Source organism: Artemia sp. Qi Xiang Cuo, chromosome 21, assembly GCF_049724085.1.
Source record: "Artemia sp. Qi Xiang Cuo chromosome 21, ASM4972408v1, whole genome shotgun sequence".
NCBI lineage: Eukaryota > Metazoa > Arthropoda > Branchiopoda > Anostraca > Artemiidae > Artemia > Artemia sp. Qi Xiang Cuo.
The window spans coordinates 32604032-32624859 of NC_142814.1; the positions used below are offsets into that span (position 1 = coordinate 32604032).

Below are 20828 nucleotides of genomic sequence, written 5' to 3' on the forward strand. Positions count from 1 at the left end.
AATTAATTTTTTTAACATTTCCCGTTCAAAAAGTAGGAACGATGACATATTTACTTTAGGATTGTGTCCTACTATGATTCCCCTCTTTTTTTTGCACTTAAATACTTTATTCCCACATTAGTGAAACGGGCGTCCTGGCTAAGTGAACGTACTCTGGGTTGAGAATTCTTTGTCCAAGGGATGTGGGTTTGATCCCTGGCGTAGCCAGTTATTTGGTTTGGAATGAGGGTCAGTGGTGTGACTGTAAGCTCAGCTAGAGTCGACCCAGCTCTGAATGGGTGCCTGGAGAAATCTGGGGAAGGTAAGCATGAAAGGTGTGCAAGAGCACAGGTTGGCTGACCCCAACCCCTCATTGTACTTCCTGCCAGAAGGACCACTAAACAGAGATCAGCACTGCTGGTTTGGACCTGACAGGTCTAGTGCCATAATAATTACCTTTTCTTTTACTTAGTGGAATGGAAGCACTGGTATCCAAATACTTCACAGCAGTTACATCATTTTCTATTGGATGCACAAAGAGAGGGTTTTCAGCCATGTAGCCTTGCTAAATCCTCATTTGTAAGATTTTTAAGAATTTAGAAAATGTTTCTTAAATTAAAAAAAAAATCCTAATATGGCTTAAATTCCTTCTCAAATCATTGGAATTATGTTTTCAAACTCTAGAGTACAAAAGAGCAGGTTCAGATGACAATCACAGAAAAATACTTTTTCTAATGTAAAGACAGGTATAGAAACATATGTATTCTTTACAGTTTTCTAAGCCTTCAAATTAAGGAAGGGGAGAAAGCAAAAAACACCTTGCTTGAACACAAATTGGACTCTAAGTTAACCCTGAAAGTTTTGCTCTGCTAATGAAACTATTTTAATAGGCCTATAGCTTAGAGCAAAAAAGCCCCTCATCTCAAAATGGTAAATAGCCTACCAAAAAATCAAAATAACTTTATTGTGTAATGTCTCTTCTGAACTTTCTAATTACAGTGGAATGCTACTGTTTGATTCCATCTTCAACACTGTTTTTAAATATGGTGTTTGTTTCTGTGGCAACTGCATCCCCTCCCATAACATGACCTGGTATGGTCCTTAGCTATATATACAATTATCTGATTCTGGTGGTTTGTATCATTTTGTGTAATGACTTTGCTGAAAAAGTAGTGTGTTTGTAATGACAATTAAAAAGAATCAGCAAAATTTTGTATATAGTCTAGTGCTATCTCTGGCCCAACTAGGAGGAGGGCTGGGACATGATTTTCTTGGTAGTAACAATTATCCTTAGAAGTTGCTGAATAGAGAACAAAATTGGGTTCTATTATTTGGGCTGGCTCCTTTTAAAGGAAACACTATAAAATTTTGAAAGCTACTTTTAAAAATTCTAAAATAATTACTCATATCATTCCTAGAAGCACTTAACCTTACTTCACCCTCCCCCTTCCAATGTGGGAATATGTAGCTCAGATTATATATTCTCCATGAAATTTCTGGAGCATGCTAACAAAATATTAATAGTATTATTAGATTCCTTATTTTAGGCTATTTCCAAACATCATAGTTGCTGTTCTGACAATCATGAGCATCCTGATGCTCATTTCATTGGGGGGGGGGGTAATCTTTGTAATTTTACAAAGTTGCTACCCAATTTATGCTGAATTTTGCTAAATTTCAGCAAATTTTGCAAAATTTCTGCCAAAATTGTCACCTTCAGTGAAAATTTTACTGAATAACAAAACAGTTGGGGTTGGCAAGACCCTCCCGCCCCTGCTGACAATGTACCCCCCCCCCCATGGTCTCAGATATGGTTCTTATAATATAGGCCTATATCTCTTTTAATCAATCTTGTAATATATCACCATATCTTGATGTAACAGAGTTTTGCAGATTTTATTGCAAAACAAATTAGTTTGCCTGAGGCAGAATAAAAATTTTAATACATATATTACTTGGAACAGTTTTAAAAACTGGACAGCAGTGGAAGAAAACAATATATAATGAGGAATCTTATGGTACTACTATGATTTGTGTAGCTTGTTTCAGAAAATCATTAGGGGGGGAGATTAAAGTAAAATCAAGTGCTTTTAGGATTGATATAAGTAAGTGTTTTAGAATTTCTAAAGTAATGTTTGGGATTTTGTAATATTTTCTTCTGAGTGTGGTGGGGGGGGGCGGTTAACCACTAAAATAGCACCTAAAAGGGTGCTACTCTTTTTAGTAGACTTCAGACTTAATTATTCCACAAAAACATAAATCACAAAAGTAAATAGGAATTGACCAAAACTTTGATTTGAAAAACCATCATTTAACAGTATTCATAGAAGCAATAAAGGATCAGTAATAACATTAAAAAACCATACAAACTAAGCTACCTGAAGACTGCCTTGGCAAAAGAAATTTCTTCTCATGATCTGGTATTAAACTAGAGTGTTCAGTCCTGATGATGGTGAAAATATGGGAGATAGGGGAGTAATATGCTGTAAAGCATAGGGGAGATAGATCCAAACTAATATGCTGTAAAGCTCTTGTTTTCCAGTGTTAAAGTTAAGGTAGGCCTAGGCTATGTAGAATATTGGAAAAATTTTAGCTTGGCAGTATAGAAGTGCATTATCTTAAAACAATGCAAATCAAAGCAATAGAAAGTAAGAAATATTGCCACTGAAAAAAGCTTGCCTAAAGTATTTTGGTGCATTCACGCTCAGAAGTATCCTGGGTCATGCACAGGCACCACCTTGGGCCAGGAAAAAATCTATGGAAGTATTAGGCTGTTTTATTATAGATACTAAGCTACACTTAGTGCTGTAATATGTATAAATAATTGTATATATGAATATTATTGCACATTATTTTAATATTGTACATGTAAATTAGTGGTTTGTGTATGCATGAGTATGTGTATATATTGCAAGCCAAGCTTATCAGTGTAAAATGCCATATCAGCCAGTTGTGCTATAATTGTAAATATGGAGGCTCAAATGTGACATCATTAGATAAAGTTTAATATAGTTTGCCATTAATTTAATGGTTTTGGCCTTGAGCCTCTTCAAAACCCCTCTCTAACCACAGTGACAAAAGCCAGATAGCAATTTAAATAGTTTGACCCTTGGTCATGACAGTACAACAGCTGAATTTTGACATGGAACACCTTTCACCCCTAAAGCTCTGATGAAATCGAGGAGACGTGCACAATGGGCAGCCTGCCCAGGAGTGCATCAAACAAACAATGGGTAAGAAACATACAAAAGGAGCTTGAATTAATCAGCCTCAAATGTTCAAACAACACAAAAATGAAACCCCTACATAAACATACTGCTAGTCACCCCCAAAGATGATCAGAAAATTTTGTATTTAATATAGGCCTATATCTAGACACCAGAGTGACATGATTGCAACAGAAAGCATCATATTTAGAAAAAACAACTGTATACTAATCAATAGTATATATGTTAATCAATAGCAATAGTATGTTAATCTTTCTGCTAACTCATTCATTGAAAATCTTTCAAATTTACTGATTTGTTTTCTGCTAACATAAAGTCTAATTCCAATGTAAAATGTATATTTGGTCAAATAAATTAATATTGGTAATTAATTGTGTTTTGAGCACAGCCATATTCCGGACAGAAGTGCAACCACTCATAGTAATAATAACATATTTATTACCCACTATGAACAAAAAGAAGTTGAGTACATCAAAAACAAAAAAGCAAACTTGCACACTTAACAATTACTTACATAAGACGATGTAAATTATGGTGTGCAGTAAGACCTGAAGATTCTGATAGCTTTCCTGAAACTCAGATTGCAGGTAGAATTCGTTTCACTGTAGCATTGCTAAATATGATCCAATCTTTCTAAAAGTTTTGCTGCGTGAGGAAATGTGGAACTATTTTCTCACTTTGAAATTGAAATGGAATGACATCATATGTTCCCAATCTAGCTAAATAGTATATCTGTAATGTCTTTGGAATAGCTTCGGGGACACGTTGAAACTCTTAGGGGGTGTTTGGGGAGGACGTTGGACAAGGATACTTTTTGGGGGGGGGTTTGGGAGGGGCAAAGCATTTTTGTTTTAAATAAACTAAAATTTTGCCCGGAAAATGATCAAAATTTTTCTGGAAAGCCTGAAACTTGTTTATGCAAGTCCTAGGGTCAAAAGGACAATCGTGCATGGTAAAAACTTGGCAAACAATTGGTTCACCCAAAATTTTGTTTCCATTGGCCAGGCTAATAATATTTGGTAAGCCTAGACCAAAAGGAGTTGCTGAACTTTGAAAGTTTTTTTTATCCTCTCAGACCAAAAGCTATAAGATTAACAATGCACAAAAGCAGGGTCTTAAATTTCATTTCTTCAATGGATTTACAATTATTCATAAGTTCTTGGGCCAGGTGGACCCCTTTGTAGAAAAGAAAAAACTAAATCTATTTCTGTGATGCCTGAAAATGGGCCAAAATGTGTTTTGTTCCTTATAGGCTTGGAACTTACAGGGCATGGTAACCTAAATGAAGACAAAAAATTTTGAAGCTATGTTTTACAAACTAAAACTACTGAAGACTACCTTGACAAAAGAAATTACTCACAAAAAAAATTAAATTTCCACACAACCAAAGTGCCAGCCATCCCAAAGATGATCACCAAAGTTGGTATTTAACATAGGATTATATCTAGACATTAAGGAAGAAGGGGGGACATTCTTGCAACAGGAGCAATCCTGTATAGAAAGAACAGTGAATAGTATCTTAATCTTTCTGCAAGGTGATTAATGTAACATTTGTCAAATTTGGTGATTTATTTTATTATAATATAAGATATATTTAAAATACAAAGTGTGTCTTTGATTAAATAAATTAATTAGGGTAGATGGTTGTATCTTAGACACAGGTTTGTTCTGGACAAAAAGTGCAACCACTTAAAATAGCAGGCAAAATCAATTTTGCTGCAGTGTTTGCAAAAATGATTCAGTCTTCCTAAAAGTTTTGCTATGTGGGACTTTTTTTACTATGAAATAGCAAGCTAAATTGAAATTGAAAGACATCAAATTTACCCAGCCAGCAAAAATAATGTATTGGTAATGTCTTAGAAATTGCTTGTGGGACAAGTTGAAACTTTCAGGAAGGGTGGTGGACAAGGGGACTTGAAATCTTGCATTTGAAAAAGGATTAGAGAAGGCCAAAATATTCATGTTTTGGTCTTCAATTCACAAAAAAAAGTAAAAAATATTTTTTTCACCCAAAAATAGGCCAAAGGATTGCTTTCAATTGGTCAAGATATATTTTTAAGCTAAGAACAAAAGGATTTACTTGACTTTGAACGCTTTTTGATCATTCCAGACAAAAAAAATAAAAGATTTATGTTGCCAAATAAATAACACTTAAATTTCATGTCTTCAGTTATATGAAAATTGCACTCCTAGGTTCTTGGACCAGGTGGAGTCTTATGAAGAAAAGAACAAATTTAAACTATTTTTGTGATGCCTAATAATGGCCAAAATTCATTTTGTCCTTTATAGGCTTGAGCAGTAGCGTAGGAAGGGTGGTACAGGGGGGATTGGTCCACCCCAGGTGCCAGCCCTGGAGGGGTGACGAAAATTGGTCTAAAAGGACTTATGATTCATTAGGGCAAAGTAAAAGTGGGGTAGCAAAGTAGTAATGCTATTTGGCAGTTTACAAGTTTGTTGGCAGATTTTGTCTGAAAATACCATTTTTATATATAAGTATTTAAGTATAATGTTTGACAGCACACCTGATGCCTTGCACATTGATCAAATGAGTGAAGTTAATTCGTTACTTACACATTGAGAACAAGAAACTTGAAGTAAAGGAGCAATTTTTAGGCTATCAGTTTGCAGGAAAAAGAGCTTTGGACATTACACATAATATCTTAAATGCAATTGAGAAGATGGTCTGGATATAGAAGTGTGCTGTGGGCAGGGCTACGACAACACTTCAACAATGGCTGGAGTAGATTCAGGAGTACAAGCTATGATTTGTAAGCTTAATCCTAAAGAATTGTTTGTACCTTGTGCCAACCATTCACTAAATCTTTGCGGAGTGCACTCTTTGAAGCAGTAATCCCTGTGGAGTGCAAAATTTTGAAGTTTGGTTGTTTGAATATGTGATGCAAACCTTTTTTCCTTTGATTGGATTGCAACTTACATAGTATTTTGATCTCAGTTCACCTCCATTGACCTTTGTCTAGGTTTCCTCAAGAAGACCTCAATGAAGCCAAAAATTTTGTGGTGTTGATTCATGCCCACAATAAGACCAAATTAGTGTTGTCTCCAGTTACCTTGCAATTTCATTGACAAAGTAAAACTAAGAGGTGAAAGTATAAAATGAAAAATGGAATGTATTAATTTGAGGCACCCCAAAATGGACCAAGCATATTTTTCTCTAACTAATTTGAAAGTTTTCAGGGTAAAGAGATTCAGTCAAAAGGACCTTATTTTGGACAACATATTTTAGACAAAAAACTTGGCTGTGTTGATTTTTGGTGCAAAAGAAACACATTTTTTTTTGCTGGTTTGCTTGAAATTTACAGGCCATGTTTCATGTTAACAGGGTCACCTTCAATGAAGAGAGAAGAAAAATTAGGAACAATCCCGGCTGTATTGACTTACAATATCCTACTTTTTTTTCTTTTCAAGATAATAGCAAACAAACTTTTTTTAATAAATGATCTTGAAATGCATTTATTAAAACTTACCAGCTTTTACAACAAAAAGTAATACAGCATGAAAAAACTTTTCATAAATTGTTGAAGTAAGATGCATATATGTTCAAGGATGTGTACAATGTGGCTTTGGCCAGATAGAAGACCAAAAATATGCAAATTTCAGTCTTTGTAATCCATAAAACCTCTCTCCATCCACCGTAAGTTTTAAAATGAAGTCATTATCCAAAAATGTGTTGCAGAAACTGATGACCAAACATTTTGACTGGATGTTCAAATGTTGCTTAAAATTTAAACTAGACTTCAATAATTAAATTATTGAGCAGAAAAAAAATGAAGAAAAACCTGTTCTTGGAAATAGCACATAATAAAGCACTCCAAAGAAAGTAAGGTTGATTGCTAATTAAAACCTAAATGAAGCAGAAATAAAGTATTTAATTCAGACTTAGAACAAGCAGAAGTTACTTTGAATGGATAAATAGAACCTTAAAGAAACATATATCACAAGGAACAATCAAATCTAAAATTAATATGTACTACATTACTTGCATAGATGAAACCTGAAACAAGGAGAAAACACAAATTGTCATTTGTGTTTTACTCAAGATGAAATATATTTCAAACAGTAAGTTTTTATTTGTCCCAATATCAACAACCACACAACAAATAAAGTAACATCAAAAAGCTGATCAAGTTGAAAAAAGAGTGGTGCTGTTTCCCTCCCTCTCAAACCCAGGTAACAGCCTAGGTGTTGGGCTCTGTTATATTCCCCCTCCCCATGGAAATTCCCCTTCCACCCGTGGAAAATTACTTCTTGGCGATACCCCACGTGGAAAATTCTCCATTAATGTAAAATTTAGCAGTCAAGAGAAAATTAACATAAATAAAAAGAGTGAAGAAAAGAAAAAACTCTGTAATATCCTATGTATACTCAAGGTGCATGTAGAACATATTGAATATAATCAAACAGTTTGTGGTAACGTATTGTAAGTAAGGAGTAACCCGGGCTAATAGTAAACAAAGCTCTAAAACAAGTAATTTTGATTACAATTAACGCGTCAAAGAGATTGGCTTTTTATACCAAAGATATGAAGCTCATCAAGTTTAATGTTTCACATTAAACGTTACAAGCCTGAAAAACTTTGCCTCATTTTGTTAAAAAGGGGGAAACCCTAAAAAAAGCAAGAGTTTAATAAAAATCATACTATCAGATTCAGCATATTTGTTTTTTATTGTTTCGTTTTGTTTATTTGTTTTTTTTTACCCAAGTGGTATCATATCGAACCCATAGTCCTAGAAGACCGGGAAAAGGATCGCTCAAAAAGAAATTAAATGTTCTATTGCCCTTTTAAATTGACCAAAATTGTACTACTTCGGGCTTTTTGGCGTGTGTTACTTCGAGCTTTTTTCAGCGATTTTCGTAAGCCTTTAAAGGTACCTCCGGCGGAAAAAAATCCTAATGCAAGCCCAGCGGAAAATACGTGATGCTTTTTTGTGAACAAAGTATAATGACTTTTATTTTTTTATATTTTTCTTTACTTAAGCTATTGCTTACTTATTTCGAACAAGGAGTTCTGTCAATTTTGTATTTGCTGGGTTCTAATATAAAGCTCGACTCCATGTTATTTAAATTAAATTCGAAAAAATATGCCACTTGAATAGGACAGTATCCAGGATTTTGTCCTGGGGGGGGGTATTTTTGTTCGGGGGTGTTACAAAAAATGACTTCTAAAACGCAGCAAAAATTTGCTTACGTGTCTCTTGTTACTTTTGTACAAGTTGGACATTTTTTTTTTGGGGGGGGGGGGGGTCCAACCGTGTTCCTCTGCATACGGCCCTGCCCTTAAAGGTACTTTAAAACAGAAAATCTTATGTATCCCTAGTGGACAATGCCCAATACTTTTTTGTAAACATGGTTTGATTGCTTTTAGGAATTTTTTCTTTGCTTAAACTATAGCTTGTTTATTTGGAATAAGGAGTTCTTGGGGTATCTAGAACAAGGAGGAATTTTAAATTTGCTTAGTTCTGCCTTGCAGTTTGACTGCACTGGAGAACCTGCTGCTTTACGCCTAGTAGACACATTCCCAATTGCTAGAGGTGAACTGGTATTATGTACTGGAATTGTTGTTACCAGACTAAATCCATGGAAAGTAATTACTCGTAATTGTTAGTCCCAGCCTTTTATCTCTGTGCAATTTCACCGCAGAACACCCCTTCTATAGTTATCGCTAATTTTTACGTTTTGAAATTATTTTCTTTAAGTTTTATTTAACCGCGATAAGATAACAACTCCCCAAAACACAAAAAAGGAATTAAAAGAAAAAAGTGTAAAAACAAACACTATGGGATATTCTTTATAATATATTCTGCCTATATTATTGGTATTTCCAGAAGGGAATGCTCTGAGGGAGAGGGGAATACGCCTAGCAAGATGCCATCTATGTTGTTTGAAAAAAATTTACATTTTGGGCAGAGTGGTTTTGTTTGTCAAAACAGCAAGAACCTAAAAAACAGAAATCGCCGTAATAATTAAGATTACTAGAGAGAACTTAGAATATATTGTAGCATGAATTCCTGGGAGTCTCACCATTTTTTATTTTTCTATGTTGTAAGTATTAAAGAGAAAATGCTTAAAATGTAAAATAGTGATCTGGCCTTTAGAAGATTTAATAGGCGTTAGTCTTATTCATTTTGCGTTAATCCCTGTTCGTTTCAAGGTCAACTTGGTCATTCATTTGAATTCCTGTCTGGTTTAGAATTCGTTTATTCATCAAGTGTATTTTATGTTTGATGTGAATATTTATTTTAATTTTTGCTTGTTTTAGGTTTCATGTCTACATTGATGACTCTGTCTGTTTTGAGTTTGAATTACTGTTTTACTTTCTTTTTTCTGGCAGCAATGCCAGGAGTTTGAATGGCTGCTAGCATTGCTGTTTACTTTTCTTTGAAAAACTTCTGTTTTTGAAAATGTTTTCTAGATTCATTTCTTCTCATTTTTAACTTTCATAGTTTTAGTATCGGTTAATATTGGGAATATCTGTGATGTTTTTTTTGTGTTTTTACTTAAGAATTATAATATTGGAAAATTCAGTCTAATTTTTTTATCAGCAGCAGTTCATAAAATTAGCTTTTGAATTGTTTTACTTTAGAATCTCGAGTGAATGTTGGTTGTTTTAATATGGATTGAAAATCTTTGTGATGTTCCGTTGTCCATAGGGTCGTCCATCCTAATATGCTGGAATGTACAAGCGTCTTCATCCACCATTTTATTAAAAGAACCTTTTTATGTTATATTTTTCTCGTATTGTTTGTTAAAAAAAATGCATGTCAAAGTTTGGTTGTCTTAAAAAAAAGAAGCAATGAATGTCACAAATCAAAACAGCCAGACTTTTTTCCTCAATTTTAGTCCTATTTGAGGTTTCCTTGGTCCTGAAAACTTAAATTGAGGTGTTTTCGTGGTCAAAAATTTTAAACAGATCAGCGTAAAAATAATTCAGATTTTCTTCGCTTAGAGTCGATTAACCACATTTTCCTACCAAAATTTATTGTCCTTGTTAAATTTCCCTTGGTCCAGTTTAATTACTCTGAACTGGAGAAAAGTTATGTTTCGTCCTTCTTGAGGTTTCATGAATCAATAAAATCTTTAAAAAATTTGTTATACGTTTTTTATAAATTTATAAAACATTAAAAATACGTTTGGCCCAGTATACATCTCCAGTAGGTCGCTAGCCAATTATAGACACACCAGATTTGGGCCTCTTTTGGGCATCGGGAATTAATACAATAATTCTTTCTACAGCTTTTGTCTTTACTGAAGCCCTGCTGTCTTTGTCTACATGCCCTGTAATTCTAAGCTAATCTGAAAAAACAAAATTTGTTGGCCCAGTTTCTGGTGCAACATGTAATTACTACCAATGTGCAAAATATTCTTGTTGGCACTGAGGTTTTCCTTGCCCTATCTACATCTACTGTAAATTACAAGCCTATCAGAAACGGACGAAAAAAATAAGTTAGCCCCTTTTGGGTGTTAAATCTTGCTTTTTTCTTGAACGAACCATTTTTAAAGGAACAAAAAAATTTCGGTGCTCACATCACTTTTCCTAAACATTATTTAAATTCTCCGTGTCCTCCCCAAACACTCTAAAATTTTAACTCGACCCTCAGCTGTTCCCGATATATTGTAAATTCTCTATTTTGATAGACTATGTGTGCTGTCTTTTGGCTTACCTTACTAATTCACAATGATTAGATTTAAAGTTTCAATGGTGCTAATAGTGCCAACGTTTTTAGGCGAATTGGATTCACACATTAGATACCCCCCCCCCCCAAACCCCTCCCTCTAAACATAAAATATAAAGTCTCTTTGCCTCTCCCCTCAACACTCCTATAATTTTAGCTCGATCTTCTTTCCCCACATGTTATTCATGTAATGTTTCAAATATGTCATTTTGATAACCTGAATACACGTGACTTACCTCTACCCATCCCTACAAGTCAAATTAGGGTCATCTTGGCCCCCAGACTCTCCTGGAAATTTTTACTCAATTTCCGAAGCTGTTCCTGAGATAATGTAGGCACGCCATTTTGATAACCTGAGTAGACATTATTTCATTCCATCTAAGTCATTACTTAATTAGGAATAGATTCTAGTCCGATGGAGGCTCAATGCGCCGAGAAATCTAAACAGATTGGAGACCAAAAGCTTTAGACTTTTTCCTCTTCCCCTTCCCAGGTCAAGATTCGAATTTCACTTGCCCCATCCCTCCCCTCAACAATCCCTGAAAGCATCAAGTTGGTCTCCCAAGCTGTTCACAGGGTATTGAAGATATGCTCTCTTGGTTACCTGGTACCACAAAGTGTCATTTGATTTACCTTGCTATTTAAGCGTGAATAGATTAGAGATGTCATAGGTTTTTGCGCAAAAGTGTTTCAATGAACTGGAGGAAAGATATTTTCATATTTCCACCCTCTATATTAAAAAAAAATCTTTTACTTGAATCTTCATTAGACTAAAAATTGAAAGAACTCTTTGCCGGTCTCCCTAAATTGTCGTAAATTGGTGCCCCTGGCTGTTTGAAAAAAGTTTAACCTTTATCGCGTATCCTGGAAACTTGGCGCCAAGAAGTTTTCACACGTCTAACAACCACTGAGGTTGAGCAAGGAATTCCAATGTTTTTTTTTCTGTGCTTTATACAACTTAAATGTTTAAAGAATTTTGGTATTATCATCTTAGAATATATTTGAGTCTGCTCTTATGGGGATTTAGAATTTCTGCCTTCCCCCTAGTATTCTTGCAGAGAATTCGTGAAGAAATCCATTTAAGCACATAAAACTACCAATGCTTGGGCCTAAAAGAGTATTTTTAAAGTATTAAACTTACCACACAAAAAATGTCAAGATTCCCTCAAGGATGATTTTTTTCCATGTTTGTTTATGTCCATTTTAATTATATAAGTCGTAGAAGTATATTTTATTGGTTTATTCTTTTTTAGAAAATGATCGATAAAAAGAAAGTCTTGTTCATCTGTCTTGGAAATATATGCCGGTCACCTATTGCTGAAGCAGTATTTGATCACCTGGTGAAGGAAAAAGGACTGGATCAGAAATGGGAGGTAGACAGTGCTGCAATTGGTGACTGGCATGTTGGAAACAGACCTGATAAACGAGCGCTAAAAACACTAGGAAGTCACAATCTTTCAACAAACCACAGAGCAAGACAAATCAAAATAGAAGATTTTAATACTTTCGATTATATATTTGGAATGGATGATGAAAATATAGAAGATTTAGAAACCTTGGCTCCAATAAGTTCAAAAGCAAAATTGTTATTGTTAGGTGAGTTTGATCCTGAAGGAGATAGGATTATAAGAGATCCATATTACGATCGTGATGATAAAGGTTTTGAAAAATGTTTTCAACAATGTATTAGGTGCTGTAGTGCTTTTATAGATAAATCCATGTGATTTGTTTGATTTTTAGAATTTTGACAATAGTGGATAATTTCTATTTTAAATTGAATCGAAGTTTATATTCTGCCAGTTGTCACTGCTTTTCGCATTATTGTATTCATATATACCCTGACATAAAAGATTTTGGAGCTTTATGTTGTTGAATAAATAGATAGATGCTACGAGGACACTCTAGTAGGTGAGTAACCTGGACTTGACTCTCCCTTTTTCAAGGGACAGGTTGCTACTATTAGGAATTCAATTGGCTCAAATTTTATGTATTTGACCATCACAAAACTTTTCTTTGTGTATATCTTGGGAACTTCTAGTGGTATTAAGGTGGAACTTTCAGGGAATGGTAATGAGGATGATGATCAAACCAAAGACACTATGTGCATCAAGGTCGTCAAAAAGGTGCTTTTGCCAAATCTCAGGAGTGGCCAAGGGTATTAAGTTGAAATTTTCAGGGAATATCGAGGGGAATATTGGACTAAGTCAATAAACAGCAAGTACACCATGGTTGTCAAAATGTCACATATGCAATAACTCAGGATCAGCTTTGGGTTATTAATTTGAAGCTTCGAGGAAAAGTTGAGGGAAATGTCGAACTAAATTATAAGACACTATGTGCATCCAGGTTGTCCAAAGGACATATCTGCAATTTCTCAGGAGCTTCTATGGGTATTAAACCGAAATTTTAAGAGATGGTCAGGAGGGTGCCGAAAATAAACAAACGACACTATGTGTATCAATATCGTAAAAAAGGCGTACTTGTAATACCTCAGGAGTGACTAAGAGTATTAAGTTGAAAATTTCAGGGAATATTGAACCAAATCAAAAGACACCATGTGCATCATGGCTGTCAAAATGACATATGCAATAACTCAGGAACGACTAAGGGTATTAAGTTGAAGCTCTCAGTGTAAGTTGAGGGGTATGTTGAACTAAATAAAAAGACACTGTGTAAATCAGGGGTGTCAAAAGGGTATATCTGCAGTATTTCAAGAACGTTTATCTGTATTAAGTTAGAACTTTCAGGGAATAATGAGAGAAGTGTTAAATTAAATCCAAAGAAACTATATGCATCCATGTTGTCAGAATTGGCATATCATCAACATCTCAGGAACAGATAAGGTATTCAGCTGTATTTTAATGGCAACGTTGAAGTGGAAGCTTAACTAAATCAAAAAATATTGTGTGCATCCAGGTTGTCGAAAGGGCGTATCTGCAATATCTCAGATAACGCTAAGGGACTCAGCTGAAACTGTGAAACCAATTAAGGAACTCGGCTGAAACTGTGAGGGAATATCGGATGGGGAGATCAAATAGATTCTAAATTTTGACTTGGGGGGACAAGGGTAGCTTATCAAGGACAAACAATGTTTGTATAAAATTTGGTTCTATTGGTTCTTAGTGTTTAATATTCTTCTTTTTATGTGGATATGATTCAAACTATTATTTTTTTTGTACTATAAAATCGATTTTTTTTTTTAAATAAAAGAGCTCAAGACAGATTTATGTACACAAATAAGTGGTTGAAACAAAATATAACACAATAAAGCTCTTATAATGAAATGGTCGATCTGTATTTGTCTATAGTTAAGTTTGCCATATGATGGAGTTTTAGCTAAAAAATTGTGCTGATTTACAAACTAGTTATTTGAATAATAATTCCCGTACCCATCCTTTGAAAATTCTATTGTACAACTATTATTAAATTTTGTCGAAAAATTTTTCTCAAAATATAAAGAGCAAGCCAAAGTCTTGATTCTTTATAGGAAAACCAGAAAAAAAAAACTCCAGAAAAATTCCTACTATTAACCAATAAAATAACATTGTCAATTGAAGACAAACAAAAATTAATTAAAAAATAATTTTTCCACAAAATAAGTTTTCAAAGAAAAGTGAAGAGCTACATTAAACCACAGACAAGCAGGAATAAAGTCAAGTAATAATTCAAGCTTGAAACGAACATAAATCGCTATCAATAATTGAATGAAACCCAAAATGAACAGAAAGCACAATAAACAATCAATTCAAATTTAAAACGATCAGAAAATTCAGTAACTGCCATAAACAGGAGTAGGGATAATGCCCCAAAAATCTTCTAAAGACTAGAAGGTTATTTGCGCTTTTCTGAAAACAAAATTCATTTTACCGTTTTTTTTTATAACGTTAATAAACCCGAAATTGCTCAGGGTTTCAGGAATGAATATCAATATATATTAAACTGTCAGTCTACATTCATTTGTACTTTTATTTTTCAGTAATCTTGACTGTTATGGCGATTTTCTTTTTTTTATGGCGTGGCAAATCAAAACACACAGGTCGAAATAAAAATTGTTTCCAGTAAAGCAAAAGTGACGTTCGGGCCTTAAGAAGGCTTAGAAGGTATAAACCCTACTTCTATGTATTGTAATAAAAAAAAGGTAAAAAATACGGTATTTGACTTTGCTGTTTCGAACGGAAAGCTGTTGATCTCCATTTTATGGCCCTTCACCCAGTTTGACTTGAACATTCTTTGTAATTTCTGCTCATTTTGAGTTTCATTTATTCATTTATAGTGATTTATGTTCGTGTTATGCTTGAATTATTATTTGAATTTATTCCTGCTCGTCTGTGATTTATATAGCTCTTTACTGTTCTTTGAAAACCTCTAGTGAAAGAAAGTTTTTTTTTAATTAAGAGTGTGAAAGAACCATTAGGATCATTTGTCTTGCACTACTGGCACAAAAAAGTAGCCGTGTGACTATAGACGTATTAATCTATGATAGTCCACTGACAGTGTGAATTTTCGGGGAGTTCTTTACGGTTTTTTCTTCCCTGCCACCAGCCAAGGTGTCTTTCTGTGTTTGAACAAGGCGAAACCGGCTATTCAGGTCCGCCTCTATTGTCACTATTGATTGAAATTATTCTTGTTAGATGCCTGATGACTGTTTACTTGCTCACACATTACAATGATTTTGTGTGCAATATGACAACTTCTTCAGGAATAAATTTATGCATTTGAATAGTAAATAAGGTAAGAGTTGGAATCCTTAGTTTCAGCAAGCAGGCATTAGTGTTTGTAGTCGCTTGATCATTTGTGGAATCAAGCCATTATTTTGTTTTGCTAAAACAGTAGATGCTAATCTTTGTTGTTAAGATTGTGCTGGATCGCTTTTCCAAAATAAATGGAGCAACCAAATGTTACTCAAGTATCAGTTGAGCTGTTCAGAGATCAATTTGACCAAGTCTATTAAAAAATACTGGACGGAATTCGAAAAGAAGATTCATTGATGGCTTTGACTTTAATATACTCGTCGTCTGAGGATATACACAGATTTTAGAACGCATCGCTCTGAAAGTCTTGAATCTCTGCTAAAAAAAAGTCCACAAACTCTCAAATGAGTTTTAGAATGAACGTAGTCAAATTTGGTTTTGAAAAATTGTCTAGTATTTGATGGCAAGTAAAGTTTTTGGTATTCTTGGTATTATTTTTAGAAATATCTTTGTGGCTATTGAAAGTTGAGATTTGAATAAGTGATTTAACACTCAAACATCCAAGTCTAAGAAAGGGGACATGGTAAGTTTGGTTTCTGGTATCTGATTTTCCACAATGTGAAAATTACCACTGCTGCTCCTACCCCTTCTACTCATACCATGACTACTTCTACCATTGTTGCTCTTAAACTGGGCAACTGTGCAATGTGCAACTAAGTTCATAAGTTTATTAATCCACATTCACAAACAAATAAATAAATTAAACAACACTTTCACGCTGGAAAAAACCTATGTAGGTATTCGGTCGCTCGAAAGTCCACATAACTACTTACTTATCACCTCAACTATTTAATTAAAACTATTATAAATAAACCACAAATTGATAAACTATAACCTATATATATGAAAAAAATATATAGATAAATAAATGAATTAAAAATAATAATAGATAAATAAAATATAAAAGAAAAATAATAATAACAAATCCAATCTCCATCACTCATAATACTTAACTCCCTCTCCCCTCCCCCATACTGCTCTTCCAACCTTACCTTAGCCCGTACCCATCCTTACCTTCCCAGCCCACCCTCACCTCTCCAGCTCCTCTTCCTCCGCAACCCAACCTACCAGCCAAAGTAAAATTTAACAAATTTCCCCCAAAAAAAATCTTTTAGATTTTTTTTAAATTAAGGTACGTGATCCACCGCTCTAATGCTCAATGGTAGCTCATTCCATACTGATGGACACAGGTGTCTCATTGAAAATGAAGACCTGGTACCACGACGCAAATCAACAACTATATTAGAACTTTGCCTAGTTCCATAATTATGCACGTCACTATTAATTTGAAAAAAATTCTAAAAACATCAGGGGTTAAACCATTCTTACACTGACACACAAATACTGCAGCTTGATAATCTCTTATCTGACCTACATTTAGCTTCAGGGATCTAAAACAAGCACATGTGTCATTTATAATTTGGACACACTTATCAATTGTTCTAATAGATTTACTTTGGTGAACATAAAATGTTCTATAGTTGCATAAGAAGTTAGCGCTCCATAGGATGCGACTGTAAGAAAAGAATGTACAAAACAACGAATACCGTGAAGTTAGGATATTTCTTTGTGGGAGAAAGTTCTGTTGCTGGTAAAGTATTATTACCCCGCGGGCAATTTTTTATTAAATTGAGTCACTGTTACACTTCCATGCCAGATGACAATCAAGATAAAAACCAAGGTAGCGGAGATGATCAACTTACTGAACTAGATTACCACATAAAGTTACCTGGCCAGACACATCCAGAGTGTACCAACTTTACAAAACGTCATTAAAAATGTCTTGCGAACATTTACACACAATAGACTTAGTGAAGTTAAAATCTCCAGCCTTTCCAACACGAGATTCGCTTTTCGAACCAGGTCCTTCACAGATGAGTCAAGCACAGTTAAAACGGTATCATCAGCTAGCGAGATAAGACACACATCTTTCAAATAAAAACGCATGAGATCAACATAGATGAGGTAAAGCTGCGAAGCTAACACTGATTCTTGTGGAACTCCACACGTCACTAGAAAAGCTGCTGAGCCCACATCATTTAACACTGCTTTGTGGTATCTCCATGTTATATAAATTTCCAACCACTTTAAGCACTTTTCGCGGACCCCTAACGACTCCATCCGACTTAGAAGTGCTTGAAAATCAACTGTATCGAATGCTTTGCGAATATCTATAAATATAGACAAAGGTGTTTCACCTCTGTCCTTACCACTGTTGATTGATTCCATAAGTTGTTGCAAAGCATTCGTCGTCGAGTGCCCTTTGCGAAATTCGAATTGGGTCTCACTCAGCAAACCATTAGCCTGTAGGAAATTATATAGACGTTTATGAACAACTTTTTCTAATAATTTCGAAAATAATGGAAGGATCGAAATCGGTCTCCAATTCTCAATTTCCTTTTTAGGGCCACCTTTATGAAGTGTTATCACTTTTGCAACTTTTAGCTGATCAGGAAAAATGCCCTTTTCAAGTGACAGGTTTATAATAAAAAGCAGACACGGTAGAATACAATGCATTATTGCCTTAAACGCTCCGAGAGATAAGCCGTCCACTCCCTCAGAATTTGATTTCAGAGATTTTATTATTTTAAGCAGTTCATCACTTGTACACAGATCAAAGGCTAATTCAAAACTCTCACCTCTATTATCACATATAATGTATTCTTGAACCTGTTGACATCTATTTTTTACACTATTTTGCACTTTAATACTAATATTGGAGAAAAAATTACTAAACTCATTTGCAATTCCAGACTTATCATCAGGGGCGAACCCTTCAAGTTATACTTCATTCCTTCCAATTTCAGCATTCCCATTGGTTACTTTATTTCTTAGATTTCATTGTTTCTCGCATATTTCTTTTACAATTCGAAAACTTTCTATCGTAATATTCGGCCATAGCTTTGCCACGTAATTTGTTCTCTAAATCAGTGTTTTTTAAAAAAATCATACGGAACATCACTTTTATCATCTAGATATCTTTGATAAAGCTCAATCCTTAGCTTTTTTTCTTCCAGTATTTCACTCATTATCCATGGCTTACGGGGTTCCTGTTTCTTCACTCTCATTACCTTAATAGGACATGCACTATCATAAATGGGTAGAATAACAGACATTAGATTATCAATTGCTCTTGTAGGGGATTCTCCTTCAGAAAATACAGGGGTTCTATCGATAACACTAACCTCCTCCACAAACTTTTGAAGATTCCCTTTTTTCATTAACCTTGTCTTTATAACCTTGACACTTCATAACACTCACCAATGGAAGATGGTCAGAATCAGGAAAGGCCACAACATCAGCATAACAAAGCTTCAAATTGGCAGAACGAACGAAAATATTATCAATTAAGGTTGCGCTCTGTCCAATAATCCTCGTGGGTACACTCACAAGCGGGTGCACTCATTCGATATTATAAAACCTAAAAAATCAACATTATGATTAGACACATGAAGCAGGTTGAAAATAAAATCACCCATACCAAAATGACTAGCTCCAGAGGGTACCTTCGAAATCAGCTAACTCATGCATCCCACAAAATCGTCCAGGTAAGCACTGGGCGGATTATAGACCATACTAATTATATTTTTTCTCCCATCAAGTTCAATTTCAATTGAAAAAACTTCAACCTTACCTTCAATCCATACACTAAGATCATCCCTTTCATTATAATTCAACCCATTCTTTATAAGGAATCCAACACCACTTCGACCCATCACCACTCGGTTCTTAACACAAAGATCATTACCCAGAAATAAATACAGCGAGAGAGACTGGTTTGAACTAAAAAATATTTCACATAATCCTATAATATCAAAAGAAGAAAAAAAAATTGTTCAATCAATTCCAAAATATCCATGTGGCTTGTAATCACGTGGACATTCCAAGAACATAGTCGTAGACTCTTTTCATTTATATCATGAATGTACGGCAACCAAATATAATCACTCTCTCTCATAGGATTTAGCTCAACAACCAGTATATCATCATCGCCGGCAATACCTCTTAAGAAATAACCCTGAAGACTAAATCGGTTTTGATAAGACATTATCTTTTTTCATATACAAGAACAAGAAATAGCACTTGAAAAAAAGAGAGAAAAAAGAAGAAAAATAACCAAAAATAGCACAAATATTAAAAAAAACTCTATAAAAGGTCATCAATTGACCAGATACGCCTGGTTGGAGCAGTCTCAGTTTCGCGCACAAAAATACGGCCACACACTGCGATTTTCAGACTCATTTTTTGAAGTACCCAGAAAATCGCGGTTGTGTATCGTAAGCTTCTCAGCTACAAATAATCCTATGATACTAAGATTCTTCTTTGCTTTTAACACATGGCGATCTATTTCTTATGATTAAATCTAGACGAGAATAGAGGCAACTTTATCTGGTCTTCGAGCATCATGTGTTCCAACTCCTAAATCGCTGAACACTAACTATGTCTGAACCCTTAATATTAGTTAGATCCATCATGACAAATAATACGTGCGTCATGGTATCCTATACACTCTGCAAAGGAATCTGTTTCGCAACGTTCAATAGCAGGGACTTACCTGTACCCTCCTTCTAAATGTCTTATAGCTTGAACTCAAGCTGTTTCATGCGGTTGTTCAATAGATCAATCTTAGACATGTATTTTTTTAGATGTTTTTTCAATCAGTTCAAGTTTAGGATAAAACTCAACATGTACTGCATCATAGATTTCAGAAACCATTGTTACAACTGGAAACTTAGCATTAAAATTGGCTGCAGTCTGCAAAGTTGATTTTTTCGGCTTTTCGTTCATTTTTATCTCGATTTCCTTGTTAGATTTTGTTTTGTAGCCACAAGTTCATTCTCTGTAGCCACTATTAGTCTACGTAGATCAGCAGTGGGATCTGAGACTAAGCTAGCCGTTACCGAACCTTGCCCTTTTCTTAGAAACAAGTGGTAAACATCAGGATGATTGTTTAGCTCTAGAAACGCATGATTGACGTACTTAGTTTTCTTTGTTGACGCTCCCTTAGCACTGCAGTCAAAACCGAGTAAAATCACAACTAACAGGACCTGATGATCATGGTTTCTTCCATAGGAAAAAACATCAAATTTGTTATCTCCGATATTAGTCTTCATAACTTCAAAAATTCGGACGGTCCATAGGGGATAACCCGTAATTTTGGCGAGGAACAAATCTTCAAT

At 34.7% G+C, this 20828-nt stretch overlaps 1 protein-coding gene across 4 annotated transcripts; it reads left to right on the plus strand.

The window, feature by feature from the left end:
- Positions 1–12: 12 nt before the first annotated feature.
- On the plus strand, positions 13–12759 carry LOC148939460 (low molecular weight phosphotyrosine protein phosphatase 1-like). Of its 4 annotated transcripts, none has more exons than XM_089106608.1 (2): positions 13–32; positions 12151–12759. In XM_089106608.1, exon 2 carries the CDS (start codon positions 12154–12156, stop codon positions 12619–12621), a length of 468 nt encoding a protein of 155 aa, XP_088962734.1. In that variant the 5' UTR covers positions 13–32; positions 12151–12153; the 3' UTR covers positions 12622–12759. The 4 variants fall into 4 exon arrangements, with proteins under 4 accessions (XP_088962734.1, XP_088962731.1, XP_088962733.1 ...); XM_089106605.1 differs by lacking the exon at positions 13–32 and adding an exon at positions 65–301; XM_089106607.1 differs by lacking the exon at positions 13–32 and adding an exon at positions 340–558.
- Positions 12760–20828: the final 8069 nt, after the last annotated feature.